General features: G+C 47.4%; 1 protein-coding gene across 2 annotated transcripts in view; it reads left to right on the forward strand.

Annotated features, from left to right (window-relative positions):
• The window catches only part of LOC109611550, a 117,127-nt gene that overhangs the window by 81,335 nt on the left and 11,818 nt on the right, over positions 1-23,974 (forward strand). For both annotated transcript variants that reach the window (XM_020034401.2, XM_026969625.1), the window contains one exon: positions 5,590-5,731. In XM_020034401.2, the coding sequence (XP_019889960.2) occupies positions 5,590-5,731 (142 nt within the window). The remainder of the gene's footprint in view (positions 1-5,589; positions 5,732-23,974) is intronic.

The raw sequence follows: 23,974 nt of genomic DNA on the forward strand, positions 1-23,974 counted from the left end.
CTTATCAAGGAAGATGATTATTTTAGGTAGGGCGAGATATTAAAATGGCGTTTATGTAAGGGTGGGACGCGTTCAGAGTGCGATAACTTCTTGGCTTTCCGGAGACCACGTTGTTGGTTTATCGCGTCGAGTGTTATCGCTCTTAGGTGCGAAGACGTCGAACGTATCGTCCTGTGTAAGTAGACGTAGTAGACATTGTTATTTCCTCGGAAAATACATCGTTATTCCTCGTTATATCCGGTGCACTTTTGAGCGGATTTCTCCGCTGCAAATGCTGATCGGTGGTTAATGTCGAAGATCATTGCAAAATATGAGGCTTTATTCATTTATCTTCATTTTCCTCGCATTTTCGAGTCGCTTATTTATTCAAAACTATTCTTGCCAGATTACGAGTTGTTACGTCGATGAAAGCCCAATGAATATTACAACACCTTTCCATCTTGTGGTTCAGGATAATTTCTGCGATGTGGGACAAACTTGGGAACTTTCAACATAAAACTGAAAAATTATTCATTGCATCAGTAATGAGAATGCAATTGTAATATCATCTTTATTTTATTTAATGCGCATGTAGAAGAAAACATGATTATATTGCAAAGAATTTAAATGTCAAATATATCACAGAGGAAAAAAAAGTATTAATCCGATTGATAAAAAAATCGTACCGTACGGTAATTTAACGTTAAATTTAACGATCGACGTTTCCAGAGGAATAAAACGGTCATATATCTTTTCGCTGAGGTATCGCTATAATTGCGCATAAATAACCGACGGGAAATAGCCGTCAAATGGATTGTCAAAAAATTTGCTGAAACCGCTCTCGTCGTAAACGGGCCGAATGACGGTCCGTGCGAAAAACCGCCACAGGTGTCGTTATCCGCAATATCCATACGCGCGAATCGGGCATAAACACGGTGCATAAAGACCGGCAAATCGCCCGAGTGCGGGCCTCCACGTGCAATATCCTCGAGATACCGCGGTTGCGAAAGTGCACCTTTGCCTATAAATGCGACCGGCAAATCGCCGGTATACGATCCCGCGCGATCGCGTGCCTCCGCATAATCAGAGCTGTTTACACCACCGACGAATATCGATTGCACGCGACATCAAGTGCGCGCACCTGCCTGGCTTTTGCCCAACCGGCGCACGGTATCGGTAGACCAATCGGTAGATTTATCGGTAGACCGCGCGTTTTTCGTGACGACGTGCTAAAATATTAAAAGATTACGACCAACGTGGATGTCCAGGGCGAATTTCAGCCGAGGGAACTATGCGACCGAATTATCCGAGGAATCTCCCCAACGCGCGAGACTTTGGGACATTCTGTAGACGAGTTGGATGAAGATAGTTGACAGGGATTGTTGGAGAGTTGCTGAGTTCGCGATATCTCGGCGCATACACCGTTGACTCTGACGGAGAGAGATCCGTTGGAAAAGTGTCGATCGCGCGGCGGGTACCAGGACCGCGCGATCGGGATCCGCCGAGAGGATCGTTGACCGATCATACGTTACGGAGGTAACGATCGATAATCTCCGGCGCTTTGCGGGAAATGATCGGTTAAGCAGATACCCGAAGCGAAGGGCCGCAGGCACGATCGAGGGTCCCGTCGATCGATTTTACTCCCACTAAATAGCGGGATTTACGTTTTATGCGGCGCGACCGGGCGCGCTTTATCGCTCGTGAAAATGGCAAGAATGTTGCCCGCGCCGTGTGCGCGCACGTTCCCGTGGTAGCTGCGTTTTATTCCGGGATGGCCGTGGGGAACGTTGTTAAATCCACGTTCAGGGGGAAACAATCGAGGCGTAAAATTTCGCGTACAATCTCGCTCGGTAGCAGTGACTCGCACAATGATGCGTGATGATCGTTTTTTCTTCGAGCTGATCTAGAATGTGGATTTAGTGTAGATTAATGAAAACATTTGATGTCTTTCTGGCGGAAGACAGCTACCAGATGCGAGACTGTATCAGAGCCCGCTGTGTTACTGGCAGTCTGCTGACTTAACGACAGTGCAAGGGCGGGTAGTGAGCGAGAGAGTGCCCGTTAAATTATCAAGTTTATCGTTCCTGCACTCGTAAAATCCAGGACATATCCGGGAATACACTATTGGCTCCCGATTCCGGCTCGAAACCTGGTGGGACCAAACATACGTCCAAACCAAACAAGATTTCGACTGTCTCTTTGGTTTACATATTTTTAACAAATTATATACAAATTATAATACAACAAAAACCTGAAAAATTCCCGTCAGGTTTTGTCCGCGAAATGAGAATATCCATTTCAAGTCGAATTTTCCGTTTTAAAGAGACAACCGTAAGTTCTCCAGATCGACGGTGCGAAGAGGCTCGATTTCGGCAAGGCACCGTACATCCTTGTTTCGCTCGCTCCATTGCGCGCGGGACGAGATAAGTTTCTCAAGTCTACCGTGAATTTTCATTCAGCGAGCGGCCAGCACGGATTTCCGTGAGAACCGTCTCGAGGGGTTTGTATAGGGGGATACACCTGCGGGAAAACAGGGGGACAGCCGGGCGACCGCGAAGCATTTACGGAGATTTAGAGCGAGCGTAACGGCGCGGTCCGTCTCGGCTCGGCATCGGATTTCGTCCGCTAGTCGGTCTTTCTCTTTTTCTCTCTATTTCGTATCTTCTCCGGCTTCCGCCAAGAAGAAGGTGCTGTAAAACTTGCGGAGACGAGTAAAAGGAGTACACGTGTAGTCCTGAAGATTATCTCCCACCGGCGCGCGGCCTTCGTGATCTCGCTTCTGCCGTCGTTCCTCTTTGTCCCACATCTCCTTCCTTATTCGAGCTCGCCTCGCAGATGGCTACTTTTTCATCCTCCGCGTTATTAACTCCCACACTCATCTCGCTGCGCCTTGTACGCGAGAAGAGAATAGAGAAGCACCACGTTTCCAACTTGGCTGTCTCAAATATATTCGCGTTGATGCGGACGAGTGAAACGGGACGAGCGATCGAACGGGTCAATGATCGAACGTTTCTCCGAAGTCTTGCGTTAACGTTAACGTGCAAGCTCGCCTTGGTAAATTGCTCGGCATTCGAGAATGCACGAAATACATGCCGGCAAGCTAGAAACTCAACTCGTCACCGCTCGAGGTGCCTTGCGTCTTTAAGGTACTCGAGGTGCTGATCCGTAGCCGGGGCAATAATTTAAACGGTTTCGGGGGATCCCGGTAATAATTTAACCCGGCAGGGAGGCCTAAACCGTCAGCTGCTCCACGACGCAGGCACAGGGCGACGGAGTCGCGATAAACTCTCATAATTCACTTATGGGATATCCACGGCGTATCAGCGTCTCGGCTCCCGCTCGCTTCGCAGTCGCGCGTCGCTTAAACGCACGCCTGGAGCGGAGGGACTCTCCATTCAATGCGAATGCGTGTTTCGTAACGTTTGCATATATATATACGCGCGCGATTATTCATAGATGTGCATTGTGCGCGCGCTTGCCGGGATTTCGCGAAAGCAGGAGCGGTTTGAGAACAGCGTGGACCCTCCAGAAAAATCAGGCATAATTACATAGTAAGATTTTGAGACTGTTTTGCGACTGCAATAATTGTGAAAAATATAAAACAATAAAATTATTTTTTAGAATTAAATCAATCACGAGACTTAAATTTCCAAACTTTCACATGGAAAATTGAGTTTAGTCACGAATTGGATGCTGCGCTAGGTCTTTTCTCGGTCCAGCCCTGGCAGAAACGAACGGCGAATGTAAATTTCGGTACAGCCTGCCACGGGATAGGCGGATAATTAATTTTGCGCGTAGCAATGCAGCAATGTACGGGCTGTGCGTAAGACGTCGCGAGGAAGTTAAAAGGTACACCTGCACGTGGTGTAACCCACCTGGGGATTAATGGGATAATTGTGAACGCACGATGGGGAATTCAGTCACTGTCTGACTACGCCGAAGTGCGCCTCGCGTCATTAGAATGCACGCGCGGTAAATAATAGTGCCTCGCAGTCGTAAGAAATTAATGGGAGGAAATCTTCCTGTGACCTCTCACTTTGTTGAGGCTTGGAAGTGACGCGACAGCTGGAAATTTTACATTCTCCTGTGCACAAAGTCTCGCCAAAAGTGTTAGAAATGCAAATATTCAATATCGAAACTGATCTCGAAAATTTGACAAGTAGCCGCGTATTGAAAACAAAGTGTGCTTCACGATCCGAATATAATTAAAAATTATATAATTAAACATAATAAATGATTTCTTTATGTGCGAGCACGAATAACAATAAATAAATTATCCGCTTCTTACTAGTGATTTCACTTAAACAGTCCTTCGTCCCGGAGAATTAACGGTCGATGTACTCGCATTCTTCCAAGAACGGTATCGTTACGCTATTCCAATGAAGACATCAGCACTCGTCGGTTGCCGACTGCGATTGCAACATTATAATGATCCCTCGTGGTCGCAGATACATATCGTATCGACCTCCTCTCCTCATTCCGAGCCGTTTCTGCGTTCATGTAAAGTGCAATCTGGCGCGATGGCCGGTGACGGTGGCAATGGTGTGGCGCTTGCACAATAGATTCAGTTTGATACATTGCCGTATGACACAGTAGACCGTTAATTTCGCGGCCTCCTGTTCCATGTGCATTCCCTCATCTCGCCTCGGCCGCGTTTAGATTGCCATTCTCCGTCAAACGTTCACGTTAATAACTCATCCAAGTAAATAATAGCAGTTAACGTCATGCGACCTGTCATTACCCAGATTTCAGCACTGTCGATCGACTCCGAGCGCAATTTGCATTCAATTTATCCGTCGTCGAGATTGGAGCTGGCGATCTCACCGCGCCAACAAGAAACAAACATAATGACCGTTTAACGGCTCCAGAGTGCTGATCGCGAGGGGTTCGGAAAAAATCTTCCCTCGCTCGCTCGCACGTCGCGTACAAGTCGACGTAATGATTTACGGGAATTGCACACGCGCGCTGCATCGATCGCGACCGGAATACCAGGCGGTGTTGTGCACGCGTCGCGACGAAATTCAGGCACGTTTCGACGCACTTTGGGCAAATCGAGGAGCTCTCGTTGCAGTCGTACGCGAACGTCCTCCTCTCGAGAGGAGACACACGTGCCCCGACTCCAAAGTTATTTCACGCATGCCGGGAATTTCGTGCACGCACGGCTGACCTGACATCGTTCGCCAAAATATTCCGGCAAACTGCCCGTCAACTACGATTATGATCGTGTCACCACCTGAAAAGCGACAGAAAATCACGCCAAATCGCTGATAAATTTCCCTGTGATTCGCATTCGCTAATTTTGAACAGCGCAATATACCTTTGAATACTGTTGAGCACCAAGATGTAATTATAAAGTGCAATATTTATGAAACATTTGTACTTGTTAATTTTCTGGCATTTGCAAAGCAATTTGGCAGCAATTTCTTAGATACGCAGCGCATATCAAATCGAGGCTGCGTCTTCTTCATTCTTCGGGTTCAGCTTACTCGAGTACATTCGATCTGAGGAATGGTCCCATCGCCAATTATGTCGCATAGCATTAATCTTACCCGTGCTCTCGCTTTCTACGAGAGCTCTCATCTCATCTTACGATGTACGATTCTGTTTTAGGAACAATGCCAACGTCGCCGTCCCGCCCACCGTATCGGCCGTGTCGAAGAAAGAGCCGCACGAGAACATCGCCCGGATAGCGAAGCGGTACCTCGACGATAACATGCAGCAGGCGTGGATCAATCCTCGTCTAATATCGATGGTGAGTGAATATAAATGCATCGATTATGCGCGGGCTGCGCACGTGCGCCCATCCGCGCCCATTATTTTTGCTCGCGAGCACTCTTGAAAAGATACGCGCACTTTCCGAACCGACCGACGAATTAATTTGCAGACTTGAGCATCAGGAAAGTTTTCTGATTAATTTATTGGATGGAAATACGCACACACGTGTACACACACTAATGTTCGTTGCTCGAAAGCCGAAACGCGGCGAATTTTTAACTCGCTCGTGCTATTTCTGCGATTTCCGGTTGAGGAGCCCGGGTGACGCAGTACGGGATCTCTCGGAGCATCAAACGACGGTACCGGGATTCTCCCAGCGCCGTTACTCGCCGGAGGAAAATGCTTTTACGATATCGTAAGAGCTCGATTCGGAAAATGGCCGCGGCAAGCTGGCGACAAGTTTTTTCAAGACGCTTCGAAACGGCTTACGAGGGATCTCGCGTCAGATGGCTGTACGATTTTTACGTGACGAGATTGCACTCAAATCCGAGCTGGAGCACTGGCGAACGAAGGAGCACAGCTTGGCTGACCGGACGGTCGCTTTCCTGAATAGAAAACGATTATATTATATCTCCAGGCTTGGTCTCCAGTTAATTGGAGCAAGAGATCGTCTCTTAGCGGATTTATGTTTATCGTGCCTTGCGTCAGTTATGATGGACATGCTAGCTATCGAACTAGCATCTAGTTTTCATGAAAGCGAATGTCTTGATTAACAGTCCGGAGCCTGTTACGGTTCCCGATGCATAAATATTAGATGCATCTCATGCCCCATCAAGGTGGACAAGTGGTCGGATCGGTGTTGCTGACGTTTCGAATATTGCGGAAATAAATCACGCGCGCACACAGCGCCTGCTCGAGTGTCTCATTAAAGTCGTAACTGAGCCGCTCAACGTCTCCGCGCGGCTTTGATTCCGCGGCTGGCTCGGAAGTCAGCTGGATGCATCTCATCTGTTCGCGCGACCCAGATATCGCTCGTCGGCGAAATGGGGATTCAACAATGGGGGGATGAATGCTAAAGCAACTGTAGGTCGGCCGATCTAAGTGTCATTAGGTTCTCTTCCTTTTTAATTCATTGCTTTTCAATGATGCCTCGCGAGAAACACACGGCGAGCAAATGGTGAAAGCACTCTCGAGCCTTTTCATTCTCAATATCTCGCGTCTTCCGTATGGTGGTTTTTCTGTGAAATTTTTATACCACTTGCAATGCACGGTACGAGTAACGCGGAACGCATAAATAAGAAATGTGGAGCTGTAAAAGTGACGTAGAAATATAATTTATACCGAATCTCATGAAACTTGCAAGTAACTCGAGCATTTCAGCGGGAAGTTTAAGTTCGATAAAACGACCGAAACAAATGTCCGATTCACCGTCGAGCGGTAAAATATAAATGCTCGGGAAATAATTAAGCTAAAATACTCGTTCGATAATTATCGAAAAATACGCTGCGCTAAATGAGTTGTTCGATTCCCGCTGGTTAAAAGAGTCGACATCATTGTGGGCAATCTTGCAATCTTATCCGTTTATCCTCGCGCGTATCTCCTCGCTTTCACGCGCGTAAATTCGGTTTATGTCGGCATTCCGCGCACGGTGACCGGTTATATGTCGTCGGCGGCTCTGCTCGGCACGGCGCATATCGGAACGCACTCGGGACAGGTAGAACGAGCGGACCGGTCATTAAGCGAGCCAATAACAAACTCGTGATCCACATAAACCTTCGTTACGTTCGCGGGTGCTATTAGCCCGTGCAAGGCAGCAATCATCGCCGGCAGGTAGGACTCGTTCCGCCGTAACGCGCCGAGGCGGCAGGTCCCGGTCGCGTCGTGCGAACTCATTATTTCCACCTCTTCCCGTTCCTTCTTCCCGCGTCGTCGTCCTTTTGCGGCGCCTTCCTCGGTCTCTTTTTGCCAGCGTTGTCGGCGACCTTACGTAATATCTCAGTTGCGTGTTTCCCCTCGTGCAGCTTGTTGCACCGATGATGACTCGGCTGTGTGTGCGCAACACCTGTGCGCGCCAGCACGCGACGAGCCCTCGGAAGAGGCGTGCAAGGTGCAGTGATGCGCGTTACGTCCCGGCGCAACGAATCGAAAATCCCGCGAGTCACCTCTCCAATACAAACATCACGCTCGGAGCCGAAAAATCTACGTGAAACCCGCGATCTACAGGGAAATCTGCTGACCATCATGCTGACAATCCGAATCGAAAAGAAATCGAGACACGATTCAAGTCTCGGAAGAAATTTTTTTGTTCCACATTCCATCCCAGATTTTTTTACACCATTTCGAATAATTGAATATCAAGTGCGTTCAAAGAAGCGATCCTTCGCGATATTTGATTAATCAAACCTATCGCAAGACACTAAATACATGTACGAGCTAAATTTGAGCACTGATCAGAGACCTGCCTGATCGTTTCTTTCCGTCTCTGATACCAACGTTGGCGCGTGCATTCATCGGTATCGCCAAGATTTATGATCGTTCCGTATTACTTGCACCCAGCGGCTTTATTAGCATGATTGGTCGCTCGGAGGATAGATCGCTGTGCAACCGGATCTCGTTCCCCGATCAGGAGGAGTATCTCGATCTTCCTGCCGCAATGCCGCGAGCTCGGAAGCGGCCCGACGTTCGTTCAATGCCACGTAGTTACCGGCGCTTCGTCAGGAGCCAACGACACTATTTGTAATTTGTTACGAGGGTCGCCTCGTTACAGCCGGCTTTAAATCCTTACTATCATCCTACCGACACTGCCCATGGGCGACGGGGGTTCCGCCCCATCGCTAAGTACCGAGCGTAATCCAAACCTCGGCCTTAATGAATTTTCTTATTTAATAAGAGAGCGCGTCTAACAACCGCGACGACGAACGCCGGAGTTGACTGGAAAAAAATCATTTCACTTGCGAGAATGCTTGCGAAAATTGTTGCGAATACGAGTAAGGTGCTCTCGTTGCCGTGGTTCGCGTGTAATCACTTCGATAATGATCTCGGCGAGCACTCGCATCGAGATCTTGCGTGTGGTGTAAAATCTGCATCGTGCGTATTTTACACCACATGAGACAGCCATTCAAGAACCGTTTCGTGTATCAAACGTCGTACACGAATCGTTAATGGAATTCTCCATATGATTCTCGTGATGACGCGCGGATACGCGATTGATAACGAGATATGAAAGTTAATTAAGGAGCGCGGTACCTCGTCTCCCGATTTCATCAGCCGTTTAATAATCCCGAAAATTCTGACGATCAGGAAGGTCTGTGTGTTCGCGCGCAGCCGCTCTGTATGTACGCAACGTACATACGGAGTGGCGGCTTAGTTCTCCCCCGACGCCTTCCCCGAGTGCCCTGCATTCGCCTCCTTTAATAACAATAATAATAAGAGGGGGACGGAGGGGGCCGTTTTAATCAGAGGGTTCGCCCGTCTGACGTGATTAACTCGAAGGGCCGAGGAGGACCGAGGAGGAAGAGGAGGAAAAGGGCGGATGCCGCACTGTCATTTCGGGTGTTTATCATATCAGCGAGCTGAAGGGAGTCGCCCCCGCCTGGGGATGGGGTTAAATCTTTCGACGTACGACTTGTACCTTCGTTTTCCATTGCATCTTTTCGTCGGCGGTCTTGCCCTTTCACCCCGCTCCCCGTCCTCGTTTCATTATTCAACCGCTTGAGTGAGTGGAGAACGTTCTTCGTTTAGTTTCACCGTGGTCTGCGTATCCTGCGAGGATAACGCGAGTGTTGTGCAATGTTAATTCACCGCCAGCGGGCTTTGCCGAGGCAAGCGGTAGAAATAGCACGAGGCGGAGAAAGAGAGATAAGCAGATAATGCCACTCGCCAATAAAAAAGAAAAAGGATAGAACCCTCGGGATATGCATTTTGCACGAAAAGCTGCGGCCGAGAGACTCCCCTGTTCCCCGTTAACACTTTCTCTATTGTCATTCTGTTATTGGAAAAATCGGTTATCGGAAAAATAAAGCAGCTCGCCGGCCGGGTGTAAAGCCGCGTATTTCCCATAGCCGAGCACTCTCATACCGTGGTAAATATCCTTCCGAGAAGGATGTAGCCCTCCGCAGGGAAGAGAATGGACGGGAAATGCGCGACTGTGCCCTGACTGACAACGCCACTCTTCCTTTTGGCACAAGCCGTGTCTGCGGAATCCCGGCATCGGGAAGAAGACTCCTCCGGCTCCGTTCCCTCGTTTCTCTCCTCGATCCCCTTTCGTCGATTTTACGTCTCGCGCTTCACTCCGGAGCTCTAATTAACAGGGTTTTCCCATGGGTCTTCGAGAAAGGCACGCTCTGACAAGTAATGGTGCGATACGAAGTACCATAAAACGACTCGATCGACCGGCCGTTCGAATCCACGCGATGGAAATTTTTTTAACAGCGGAAATACGATTTCTTTGTTCTTGCTAGAGAAAAGTTTTATGGATTTTATTGAAATTGCACAAAAAACCCAACTCGATTTTTCTAATGCAATTCGAGCTACATAAGCTCTTTTCTAGTCGCGCTCTATTATTTCTTCGCGTCTAAACATTTTTTAAAGAGATTTAATCATTCTGACAAATAAATCTTTCTTCATATTTTCATGCTGTGAATATTATTATTTAACGTTATTTACAAAAAAATGCTAGCGATTAGACGTTGTACACATATTTCTCGCATTTGCGATGCGCCAAAGCTCAAAATTGTACTATCTTTCGCGTTCGCAGTTCTTGCACTATCGCCGGCTAACTTGAGCAAAGCAGAAAGAAAAATTGTTTTCTTCCGAGGAATGTTTTGTCACCTTCAGGGGATTGTATCGCGACGAGATTCACCCCGCGTAGTATCGAGGTATCGATATTTTCGTCGTCGCGGGATTACTCGTCAAGAAATTTTTCACACGGCTCTGCGCGATACTCGCCGCGATATCGACGGCATTTTTGTAAAAGTCATGAGCTTGGAGACAGCTGCGCTTGTGTATTATTCTCGGATCAACGGCAAAGTCGCGAAACGAATGTTTCACTTGATTCTTCGAGGACAATTTATTTAGATGCCATTATCGTGTTGACTCTCGCTTGGTTCTGCGCGAACGCGGTATTGTTTCTCCATAATTCCAAGATGAAAAGCTGGTTTTAGCTTTCCGCTTTTAATGACCACTTTGCAAAATATATAGCATACATAATTTTTAATAATTAAAGGATTAGTCTCGCACTCTCCTGCCTATTATTTTGATAAGAGCAATCGATGATACAGTTTCACGTTGATTTTCTGAAATCTATTTCGTGTGCAATTGCGGCGACGATGTCAGTTCGCAGGTCGGTGACTCGCTGAAGAAACTAGCATGGCGTTGCAGGGAAGATAAGCGTGAAGCGCGGATAGGAGGTTGGTTTAATATTCGGCTTTGTTCGCTTCATTAGCGCGGCACAAAAGTGGCTTAAAATAATTGAGTCTACCCCGCGGGTATAATGGCCATTCTGATATCCCATTGTTGCCGAGCTTCGGACTCGTGATTCGCCGCATTATCAATGGGTGCTTATTTCCTCATTGTGCCCGCGCCCATTGTTTTTGTTTAATTTTTCAACCCCCGCCGCGCAACTTTCGGTCCCTCTTCCCATCGTCGCCGTCGCGTATCCGGCCAGTACGGTGACGAAAAATTGATTTATCGTCGGATAACCGCACGCGTCTTAAAGTTTTTGCGGCCGCGAGCATTTTTGCCGCTTTGCCAGCGCGGAATGATTTATCATCGGAAATTCCTTTATCATCCTTCTTGCTGATCTAGCCGGTACAGCGTCCTTAATTTTTAACCGTGGGTCGAAGCAGCGGATCCGTAAAAAAGTCGGCGGAAACGGGACGATTATACGCAGTGCGTCCCTCAGGAATATCGCTGGCGTTTTCGTCGATCGCGATTTCGGAGTCGATTTTTCTTTAACGGGAATTCTACCGGACGCTTCATACGCTATCGTGATATCTGTTTTCTTTTTCACGTCGAGTGCCTTGATAGAGACTCATTATAATAGAATTTTTAGTGTTTTATATAGTTTAGGAAAAGATTCATTTTCTCGTTTATTCTCATGACCGAGCTGCGTCATGAGCTGTGATTGAATGCCGCGTAAAATTAGCGCCGCGATCTTCAAGTCTCTTTTCAGCTATCTCTGTTGTTCATTTCTCCAACGAGGTGCAGGAGCGGTCTCGCGCACTCGAGTCGCGAGTTCACCGTCCCCGGCTACGTTTAATTGAATTTTTAACGCGAACGTTTCATTTCACTGGCATAAATGAAGACAAAGGCCGCGGTTTTTTAATTATCACATTTCACGAGACGAGATACACCCACCCGGGGGGGGGGGGGGACACCACGCTTCTTGCCCGTGGGAGTGCCATCGTGGTGCCTTAAGAGCGTTGGAGAACGAAGTGGCCGAAATAGCGCATTCATGGATTCGCGCTCATAACGAAGGGCAGAAATGGTGCACGGAAATACCGGAAAACGTCTTTAAAAGCGTCTCTTTTCCTAAAAGGGAAATGTGACCAAACGGAGACATAGTTAAACGAATATACACCTCGACTCGAAGCATACAAAATTAAAGTTGTTGCAATTTTTGTATAAAAACATGTAAATTAAAAATTAGAGCTTGATATTAGCAATTCAATTTTTGCATAGCTTCCGAAAATGCTCGTGCAATCTGCGACTAACGTTTCTCGCTGACTCTTCCGACCGATGGGATCACATCGAGTTTATGGTAAATTGGCCAAGAAATTCTTATCATTTCTTTTTTCGACCTCTCCGCTTCCTCATTCTCGGTTCCCTCTCCTTTCCATTATCCCGGCACTCCACTTTTACGCATCTCCTCGCTTATCGTTCATTGTGAAGCTTCACGCAAACAGTATTGCAGTCTATTTTTATATCCTCTGAGTAAATAGCTCGCCTTCTATTCTTATCGATAATCAAACATATCTAAGAGATTGCAGTGGTTTCAATCTCCGTTGCGTGAAACGAGACTTGTTTACAATGTCTGCAAGGAGGACAAGTAATCTGTAGAACTTTAGATCGATCTTACACAATTAGCGTCACCAGGCGTGCTGCAGCTCCGAAACGCGCGTTGACGCTGTTTTCGCGTAGCGTCGTGGCTTCTTGACAGCTTTTGGATTTTGGAGTAATTAATAAAGCGCGCCCGCGCGATTAGGGTGTAAGCTTGCTTTACCCCATGGCTCCTCGACCCCTTTTCGTGACGAATAGCAATGTGAACGAAATCTAAAGGGTCAAGACGCTCTCTTATGGCTTCGCGCACGATATTTTGATCGTTCTAAAGAGTAATCAACTTTTCACGAGTAAATTGCATTTAATTAAATATTTGTCGTAGCAAATGCAGTTTAATTGTTTCCATGTTTGTAGTCGCCGACTGCAACACTCGGTTCGCGAAAGAATGCGAGAATGCCGCAAGATCACGCGCAAAGTGGCGACATGATTGATATAATCCGCGTCTACCGAAGCGGGCTTTCTAATTCGTTCATCGAGCAATTGACTCCCAACACTCTTGCAGTAATCCTGACTCTGCAACCCTCGGCAACCCCTCGGAGAAATCGCCATGGAGAACGACTCTCGGTCCCCTTCTCACAACTCGACGCGAATCGCATCGGAAAATCAATCGGAACGGCTGCTCCCGGCGAAAATACGCGGCCGTGTCGCCTATTATTCATCGACGTCGCACACGCAACGGCGTAATGCCGCGGATAACGTCGCGAAGCGCGTAGCACGCTCGGCGAGGGCGAGCGTGCGTGCGCACGCTCGAGTGGCGAGTCCGCGCGTGAGGGCGTAAGGGGTAATATCGCGGAACGAGGGATACAGTCCGCAAATCCCCCGTGATCCCCTCTTCAATGCGGGCGTTGTGCGGCGTCTTAGGTTTATGGATACCTTAGCCCCGAGCCCTCTGATGATCTCGATTTAATATTTATAAACCGGATATATCGCGGCGCGCGTACCTGCGCCCGCGCGCCGCAACGACTCTCACACTTGCCGCGGGAGATTGACTCGATCTCACCCCCGACGTTTTTCCAACGATGTTGCTGGGACTCTCAACGAATGCCGCTGAGATTCGCGGGCACCGACGTCGTCCTCATTTTTCATCTACGAGTTTATTATTTTATAATTTTACCGTTGGAAATTGCGTTTCTTCGACTGGTTTCTCGTATCTTGCATTTTGTATATTTATTGATGAACCGTCACGTGTGTCTTGTTCAAAAGTGAGTTGTTAGAGCCACTTAAAAGGGATGCGAAGGTCGCGGCTTACCCCCTACAAAATTAATGCCTTCCATTTGCGAATGGGGAGAGATTCGAAAGCGGAGGAGCTTGCATCGCGCGCGGCCTTTACAGTAGCTGTCACAATCGCCGAATCGGGAAACGGAATTCCCGATCTTGCTCTCGCGTGTGCACGCGCGCGATTTCGTGCGATGTCAACGACAGCGGTTGCGCGCCCCTAAAAAGATTCGGGTCATTTGGTAAAGTGCTACTTTGTGTCACATAAAAAACGCGTCGACGTCCCTCATCGCCAGGCAGTTGCTTCACAGTCAGCGTTTTCCAATGGCCAGGACCTTCGCCCTCCGCGATTTCGGCGACGGAGAGGGTCGGCGTGGAGAGGAATAGCTCGAGGTGATGTGCGCGTCCTCCCTTATTTTGGAAGTTGCCGCATCTTCACCGGTACCTCTTCCGGTACATTGACCGAAAAAACGTGGTTCACAGACGCGTATTTTACTTATATAAGCAGTCGCCTCATAAATGAATCAGCGTCTAATTTATCTCGTATGTGAAATTAAGCGGAACGCGAAAGAATTCAAAGCTTTAAAAGCTTTCAAAAAACGGCGGAATACTCGCGACGACAATGAAATCTCAGCTTTGTGACGTTTTCATCGAATGAGGTTCCGCGGAATTCGGTTGGTATTGTAGTCGCGAAACGAATTACGCGATACAGGGTAAGAATGGATCGCTGTTCCAGCCACCGGCGTCGCAAACTCCCGCGGGAAACTTTTCCGGCGCTTCCCGCCGCGCAATCGTAACGACGCGCCGACGAGGGGGCTGAAGAGAGAGAGAAAGAGACGCAGAGACAGAGGCAGAGAAAAGAGACGAGGAAGGAGATGCAAAAAAAGCCGTGTGGCAGCTTAATCGCTTCGGAAATGCATAGTGCGTTGTCGGGGCAATAAGTTATCCGTGGCAAGAGAAAAGATTGGGCAGGGGTGGATTTCCGCGGGGGTGAATCGTGCGCGAGGGTTACAGGAGAGGGCGACGTGGAGCTCCGTTAATTTATGGACTTATTTTTCCTGGCATGCGGCGGCAATTAATCCTGCCCTTTAATTACTCCGTAACGCGGCTCGCGAAAGGATCCTTCGAACTGATTAATCGGATTTGGTCGCAGTTGTCGTCGGACAATCTTGCCGTTGACGAGAGATGGGTCCGTTGTATCAGAAACGGTGAACGAAATTATAGAGATTCCTACAAGTCTCAAATACGAAATTTTGCTTCTCTAATTTCCACAAGTCGTGCTAATTATTCGCAGAAATGTAGTAATATCTCGCACTTTTCTCGCAATTGTACTCACAATTTAAAATAAGCAATTTAAATAATTTGGATGAAGGACTACAAAATTAAACTGATACTTAATCGATACTTATAATGATATTGGTACGTTTCCAATTTTTATTGCAAGCGTCGCGTCGTTGCGACAAGATAGTGACAACGTATCCACAATAAGAGCTATCATTACACGCAGTCGTTACTTGAAAAGCGCAAGTGGACGACGTTGCTCCGAGAGGGCCCGGTCGTCCCGCATACATTCGCATACTGCACACGCGATGCGCCCCGCAACTCTGTAATTACATGCGCACGGTTGCCACACGATAACGATATCCCCATAACAAATCTCGGGCGGTAGCGCCGGTGGACGGTGCACGCCGAGAGTTTCCAGTTATCGCGGAGAAACGGCCGTCGAGATCGCCCGTCCGCCCCGTATCAACGTGCGAACTCGCTCGTATTAATGAAGTCTCTCGGGCTCGAAAGCGAGCGTATCGAGTTGCAATCTCATCCAGCCCCGGCGCATCGGCTTCTTTCCCCGACCGACCGTCTGACGAGAAACAAAGCAGCCGTAAATCCTCCCTCGGCCGCCCACCTCCTCTTGGGATTCTTCTTACTTCCGGCGGGAGTGTTTTGGGCGGTTGCCCGCCACTTGCCGGGAATATATCCGAGATTCGCGTATCTTTCCGCCCCACTAATTTCAGGGTCGGGGAGAAATGACCGTGAAACAGCGAACGATACGGAGGAGCGCGGAGATCGTTAAGTGTATTAGGAAACTGTTACTCTCCTGCGACGAACGCGTTTTGCGATCCCTCTCCGAGCAGCGTGAGCAGCGTCGGCTACGATGGAGACGATAAAGACGAAACTCGCTTTTGGATCTTCGGAACCGCCGCGATAACAGGACGAGCAAGGGAGAAATCTTGGATAACTGTTTTATGAAATCCAACGTAACTTGGAATTATCTTATTATACATCAGCTTTCTTCCTTTTTTTTAAAAAGGCATGATGATGAATTTGGAGAAAAATGTCAGGAACGTTTTAAAATGATTTTTTAATATTTTTTGGAATTAAATATTACTGAAACAGGTTTTTTGTTTTTCAGAGATATAAAGCAGTGCACGATTTAGACGTATCAGAATCGTTTCCACCTGTTTTGCTAAACGACAGAGCTGTGGGGAGTGCCGGAACATTTCTTCCATTTCTTGATGTTGCCGTCGGAGCCTCACGAACTGCACGAACTCTCATTTTCCCGCGCGGTAACCTCCTCCTTCTTATAAATCATACTTCTATTCGGTTGGTTAACCCGAGAGTTGCCCGCCGTATCCGTCGTCGGCGACCCTTCCTCCGCACCCTGCGGCTATGTTTATGTGCCATTTGCTGGGAAAGTGAAATAATCGTTGTCGTCGTACTTTCGTTGTCGGCGCGCTTGCCATTTTCCTTCCCCTTGGCCACGGCTGAAGCAATCATCCCATTTCTCCGTGCGCCATTTCGTCCGTTTCTTGATCCACCGCGAGAGCTCCTGTCTTTACCAAAGCAGCCAGATAAAAGATGGTAATTGTTCTGCTTCCTCCTACGCGCGTGTCATTTCCATCGTCAAATATTTGGTGCCCACATTTTGCCGAAAATATTAAACCGACACTCCGCTCTCGAGTGAATTAGCGGTTTTACGCGCAAAATTCTTCTCGTCCTCTCGTCTCGCGGAGAATGATATTCAACGAGTATTCTGTTATACTTTGCGGTCCATTATGCATCGCAAAATTCCCGATTCCGCGCGCGTTTTCCATCCGTCCGGCAAAGAGTCGGGCGTGTTATTAGCGAGTAATGCGCGCGATAAATGATTTTAAATGAGTTAATATCTGCAGCTTCGATATTAAACTCCGCGTGGCGTATCGGAATTCGTTACGGGCCCGGAGAATGTGCGCGGGTATCGACAAAACTTCCTCGCCGCTCTCGAAACGGCCGTGAGCGCGAGGGCCCTCGGACACGATATATTGTGGTCGGATCGACGTGTGCTCGTCGGATTTCCATGTTCAGGAATTCCGTCGGAATTCGCAGTCTGTCTCATTTGCGACGATTTCAGCCGGCTACGCCGCACTTTTTCGACGCGCCGCTGCGGTTTTCTCTGTAAAAGCTTTACATTCTTCCCCGGAAATTTGGTCGTTTTTCCACGCGCCACAGTTCATCGTTGCTTAATTTTAATGCAGTAAACGGCAAACGAAAATAGAGTTACGCGATCTCCACTCGCGTCGCGATATCAAAATTGGTTAAACGTATAAATATATTCGCGCGTGTTTTTAACAATCGCACGGCAGTAAAATGATAAATAGACTGCAATCGCCACACTAAACAGAGGAACCAGATACTAGAACATGATCATGCTCGGGTATACCTTGACATTCTCCGATGTGGGACTGTAGAGATGATGTATGCACGTGCCATAATTCAGAAATATCGAAGCGTTCAAAGGATCCTTTGGCAACCTCTTTCCGTTATTTCCACTTTAATGGCGCCGGGTCGTGGATGTGTATAAATTTCAGGGCGTACAGCGTTTAAGAATGCACACCCGCGGTTCCCACGCCGTCGGCGTGTAACTGTATGCATACGCCCGCGATTCACGGTGTGTTATTGCATATGCTTGTGAGAATATCTTCTCGCATGCTCATTTCGCGCTGAAAGCAACCGTGCTTTCAAATCATCCCATTAATTTATTTCTATCAGGGTGGTTAGACAACGCTCTTGACGGTCGACATGTCGAAATTGCATATCGAGTTTCGAAAATAATTCTTCGCTTAGAATCTTTTTAGTATTCCCGTATATACAGGGTGAGGCACCTAAAACAGGCCACCTGAATATCTCGGCTGTTATTGGTGATAGAAAAAAATGTGTCAGACCAAACTTGCATGGTTTCGAGGGACACATAATTTGTTCTAAATAATTTTTTATTAGGTGGACGCATAGAGGTCATACGAAGGTTCGTTTTTTTAAATGGTATGATGTGTTTTTTTACGTACCATCTAGTAGAGCGTTTGAAGATGCGCACATTGATCTACGGGTCAAAATCATTCAAGGTCACTGAAGGCTAAAATTTCTAAGTGCTAGAACTTTTTCATTTCTGAGTTTACAGTATTTTTAATAGCAGAGAACTCTAGGCAATATAAAGTAAATTATTTTCCCTTGCAGTTGGCCTTCAGACCTTGAATGATTTTGACCCCTAGATCAATGTGCGCATCTTCAAACGCTCTACTAGATGGTACATAAAAAAACATCATACCATTTAAAAAAACGAAGTTGACCTTCATATGACCTCTACGCGTCCACCTAATAAAAAACTATTTAGAACAAATTATGTGTCCCTCGAAACCATGCAAGTTTGGTCTGACACATTTTTTTCTATCACCAATAACAAGCCGAGATATTCAGGTGGCCTGTTTTAGGTGCCTCGCCCTGTATATCTTACTGTCTGCATCTTACTGTCGCGAACATTGTACAAAATATTTTTACATTATACAAAGTCAATATAGAGCTGGCGATTTATACTTATTTATAAAATTTGGCTTAAAAGCAAAGTACAACTTCAATATATAAAAGCCGTATTCTTCAACACGGCGCGTGAAAATGATTTCAAGGGTACGGCTGGGCACAATGCGGACTCGTCGAGAAATTCCGACGCGCGTCACCGGGGGATGGCCGCTTCTGCTCCACCCTCTCACAACCGCGGAGTTGACGGCTGATTGAAAAGTTAGTGCGCCCCCAATCGAGAAGATGAGTCCCCGGAATCAAATCACGGCTACGACGAGGGTGGATGCACGGGGGAAGGACGGGTCGCCGTGCCCTCGCGCCGGCAAGGGAGCGCAGGAAAGGGCCGTGTGGAGATCGTCATGGCGATTTGTCTCCCGAACCATTAAGCAGTATTGGAGCTCGCTTCCGCCAGGAAGATCAAATCTCTAGCGACTCGTTAGAAATGAGAACGACGTTGTTTCTCGATCCGCGCCGCGAGCAAGCGCTCGTCACTTTCGTAACGCCGATCGTCATCGATTTAATGTGGATTTTGCAAATTGCCGTTGGATCAGCGAAATGAGCGGAATGAGAAACGTGTTGAATGGCCCATTCATGAGAAATCTCAAAGATTACTCGACTCGTAGTCAATCTGAAGAAATATCTCTTAACCGGCAATAAAATCGACGGTTTCGTCGAACTTTCTCGCGTTTGACCAGACATCAGTTTCTCCACTTAGCTTGGCACGCGAAATCTCCGCGTGTAATTTATTGCAATCTCGGGGAACAGCTCGCGCTGTTCGCGTGAGATACGTTCGATTAACGTGACGTTAAAGGTTTGGATCAGTTACGAGATACCTCGCAGTCATAGATGCGATAAAAAACTTACTAAGGAAACGTACGGGATCGTTTAGCCCCCGCAGTGCATCGGGGGTTAACCGCGCGGTCTCTTATAGTGGTGTTTGATCCCTCGCACGCGTCGACCACGACTCGATCGCGCGCGGTCACGAGAAGCCACGGGCGGCCACGCGCCCGGGAGCCGAGAGGAGACTGCGTGTCAAATCGCAATTTGTCCGAAATGCTTCCCGAATCGCGAGAAAGAAAGGGACCACCCGGATCGATCGCATTAATGACATTTTTACGTGATACGGCGCAGCGACTCGCACGCGAGTTATCGCCCCGCGGAGAAAAAGGAGCGTTCGTCGTCCGCTCGTCTCGCCGGTAGAAGGCCTTTCGTCGCTCGCATTTAGTTAATCAGATTAGCGCTGGTAATTAGCGGATCCCCAGAAATTCGTTTGTGAACGAGCCTCGCGCGCGCTGGTAATTAGCGATAACAGTCCGTTAATTACACGCGTTAACGAGAGGCTCGGCCCCGCTTCACTATGCTCCGCTTCGCTCCGTACGCACTGCATCGCGCACGGCTCGTTTTCTGATGGATCCGCGAATCGCGTGGCCGCGATTCTCCATCCGTGTAATTAATTGTCGCAAGCACAACAAAAACGCTCGCGCCGCGACTCGCCGCTCATTACTTCCGCTCGAGAGAAGCGCAGCGGGGCGTCTAGAGAAGCAGGCGACTTTCATCCCTATCTGTCGCTTCCCTTTGCCTCTCGTGAAACAGGCGATAATAAACAAAAGAAAATTGTTTTTCTCCCTTTGGTCAGGGGAGACGATTTCTCGTTCTGCTTTCTGTCGTTGCAATCGTCGCTGCGGGGGTTGGTCCGTCGCGCTGTTTTTTTTGTGCACTGTAATTAATTACTTTGTCTAATTATCGCGAGTCGCTGCGACTTGGCGAGCCGCAGATAATGGCGATAAAATTGGGTTTCGATAAAAAGATCCCTGTCAACATCATTGTCAGCATCGATGAGGGTTGTTTGATGTACACGTTAAAAACACATATTTCATATTTCACATATTTAGCACTTATTTCAATATTATTATTGTCGTTGCAACTACCGCAATGTCAGCAGTCTCATGCTCTATCCCTCGCGAATATAAAAGATGATGTGAAGAACCGTTGCAGTCGCGTGTTGAGGAAATCGTTGAAGAATGACGCGACTTCAAAAACTACAGGCAATTACGGAAAATTATTATTATCTAGGAACATTACTGGCTATTTTTCTTTATCGAAATACCCTATCGTATCACAGCTGTTCAAGATCTGCTGGTGGCATCGATCACGTCTCCCGTATGCCGTAGGATGTGCGCATCGGTCGATTTCTGCCCAGGCGCGCTTTAATTAAGATTTATAAGCGTTTTCGGCACAATGCACGTCCACCCTCGACGAGCGCCAGGAACCGATCGGAAGCAATTCTCCCTGACGTGGGATACGCGGGACATAAACCATTCCAGCGCTTAACGCGCGTCCGGAGGAATCGCTCCTGTCGCGCGGAGAGCCACGAAGCGGAATCTGGATGGACGCACCGCAGAAATCCGCAGTGCGCTTTAATCAATGCTAACAATCCGTTTATGGCGCGGAGGGTTGGGGTCGCGTTCGCGAAAACCCGAGGGGCGAGGATGACCTTTTCCAGATCCTTGCGAGGGTCAGTGTTCTCCTCCCGCTCGTGCACGAAATTGCGTTACCGCCCGGCGAAGTTCACTTCATTGGGACGACACTGGCCCGTGTCCCGCCCTTCCTTCGTCTCAGAAGAAATCAAGCCATCTCCGTTAATGTGGACGCGAGGGAGAATTGATCGCATCGATAGCTTCCGCCGGATCACCGAACAAATGATGAATAATGCAGCGTAATGTAATTCATTAGTCTCGTTTCTCGGTCACATGATCCAAGAAGAAACATGAAAAGAAACTGATACAAATTAATTATAATTAATTAATTATATAACAAAAGAGAGAAAAGATAAAGGTTTTGTTTATTAGCCATATCAGATGTTACAGAAATTTTGACAGCGTTCTAGTAAGCAAACTTGTATCTTTGCCGCGGCAAGAAATCGCAGCAAAACTCGGCGTTCAGATTAGCGTGGCTTATCAACAGTCAATTAAAGTCTGGCGGCGATCACGTTTAATTGATGGTTCTTCGCAGTCAATTAACTGCTCGTCATACCATCCATTATGTTCTAACTTTCGAACATGGCGAGCAGTCGTCTCGCATTTTTCTGCATCAGGCAAATTCACGTCCTTCCTCTTTTTTTTTACTGCTCTTACTTGCCTTTCTCTCCGGTTCCTACAGACCTCTTTCTTCCTTTTTACGATGCCAAAAAAAACCGAGAAAGAATCGTTTACGAGGACGCCGAATGAATATTGCAAGAGCGATGAATTATTCATTCAATGATACATCGGCGATACGTCGCGTGTGTAGAATTATATGAGAATCACATTAATATCATATTATCGTACATGTTGTTCATTCTTTGCGAATGTAATCAGATCTTTCATGACGTTCTCGTAAGATCACATCGATACGTATCGATTTTTATTATTTAATTTTGAGCTCCGTTATTCGCAAGGATCCTCCTAAAGATACGGTTGACGCGTTGCCAACTGTACGTAACTGTACGTGTACTGTTAATTAATAACGCGAATCCTTTGCAACGTATTCGGCGATAATGTAACCTGATCCCTGCGATCATGTATATGTATATGTATCTCTCTCTATCTGCCCCTTCCTCCCTTAGCGGAAAGCCGTCGACGACGTGAGTGCATTCGGGCGCGTTTGCACTTTCGGCTGCGGCGCGGCGCGATGCAACTAGGATATGGTGGCGGCGGTTTTAATTACAATGCAATTTTCCTTGCGGTGCCCATCCCTTTGAAATGCTGTTAGGCTTCCACTCGAATACACGAAGCAATCACGTACCTCCTGGGCGAGGGAGCGTCACTCTGTCTCTCTCTCTCTCTCCCTCGTGCCGCCGCGACGTTTTGATCCGCGAAGATTAAAGGGTCCCGCCCTCTTCCCTTCGCCCTTAACGTGCCCGCGTCGTCACGCTCGTGCCCCATCGCGCGGTGGTGCGCCGAGTTTGGCACGGTCGCCGCAAGTGCGTAAATATGGCGCAGAGCGTTACAGCGAGCCCTTTCTCAAGCTCCCCGACCACGAAGGGACTCGCCTCCACTCGAATCCTCAGATTCGAGTTGTGCTGCGGGAAATCCGGCAGCGTCGTTTCCAAATAATTTATTTAATGATGGTAATGGAGCCGAGAGAGCGCTATGATGGATGCAATTAATTTGCAGAGACCGAGCTTTGATTTACCGCTTTTTTACGACGGACCTTTGCGCAAAAAAGAAGTGACAATATTAATAATAAGAAATATACAATAAATATATATTAATCGTGAAAAGTATGTAATATATGTTGAGATTTGCAGTTCTTCTTAATAAGTTTAGAATCTTAAATACGTACAGTAGATTGGACCATCGCGTTTCAACGTTTCATTGATGACGGTACTTCGTTACGCGGTATGTTTTCTACCCTCGAATACGTTTTTGCAGTCCACCCTCGGGCCGAAGTGCCGTATAAAACCCATTTACGATCCAATCCGGCCTGATAAATTCCAGAAAACGTACGAGTCACGGACGGGATGCGTGTTTGGTGTAGGGAGGATGCAAGAACCATAATGGATTATCGAGGGACGGCGTTCGGTAATCGAATACCATTTAGGATTAAAACCCATCAAATTTTCCTTCCTGCCGTTATCGCGGCAAGACAGTAATGTTTCTCTATCCACGCGCGTTCGCTCATCCTTGCGGTTTTCGTAACGTTTCCGCAATATTTTCCTCACTGTTATATTGAATTTTTACTCAAATTTTCAGAGTAACTGTTATGCATTTTTGCATAATTTTTTCATATATTTTTCATCTTTATAATCCTCATGTTTTTTTATCGCCAAAACGATAATCTATAAAGTCGTTTGATCGATTGTTAATAAAAATCTCTTCATTTCTTTTAATGATTCTTTTGAAATCTCGTTCCACTTGACTTACCAGTTCAAGTATTGTTATCTCTGAGATTCGATATCGACTTCGTGGAGGTGCGAACAGTTGCTCATGGCTTTAAGATCCCGTAAAATTGGGCCGTGACGGAGAAGTTTGCTTTTTATGTCTCTGTTCCTGCGACCCTTTGCCGGCGAAGAGAACGAGCCTACGAATGCCGAGTAATTTCTTTGTCGTCTTTTAGGAACGACGTTCCCCACGTATAAATCAAAGAGCTCGTAAGGGCGTAATGATTCAGCGGAGAGCTTTTGTCGCAGGCGAGTGGC

The sequence above is a fragment of the Ooceraea biroi genome, chromosome 5 (assembly GCF_003672135.1).
Source record: "Ooceraea biroi isolate clonal line C1 chromosome 5, Obir_v5.4, whole genome shotgun sequence".
Taxonomy (NCBI): Eukaryota; Metazoa; Arthropoda; class Insecta; order Hymenoptera; family Formicidae; genus Ooceraea; species Ooceraea biroi.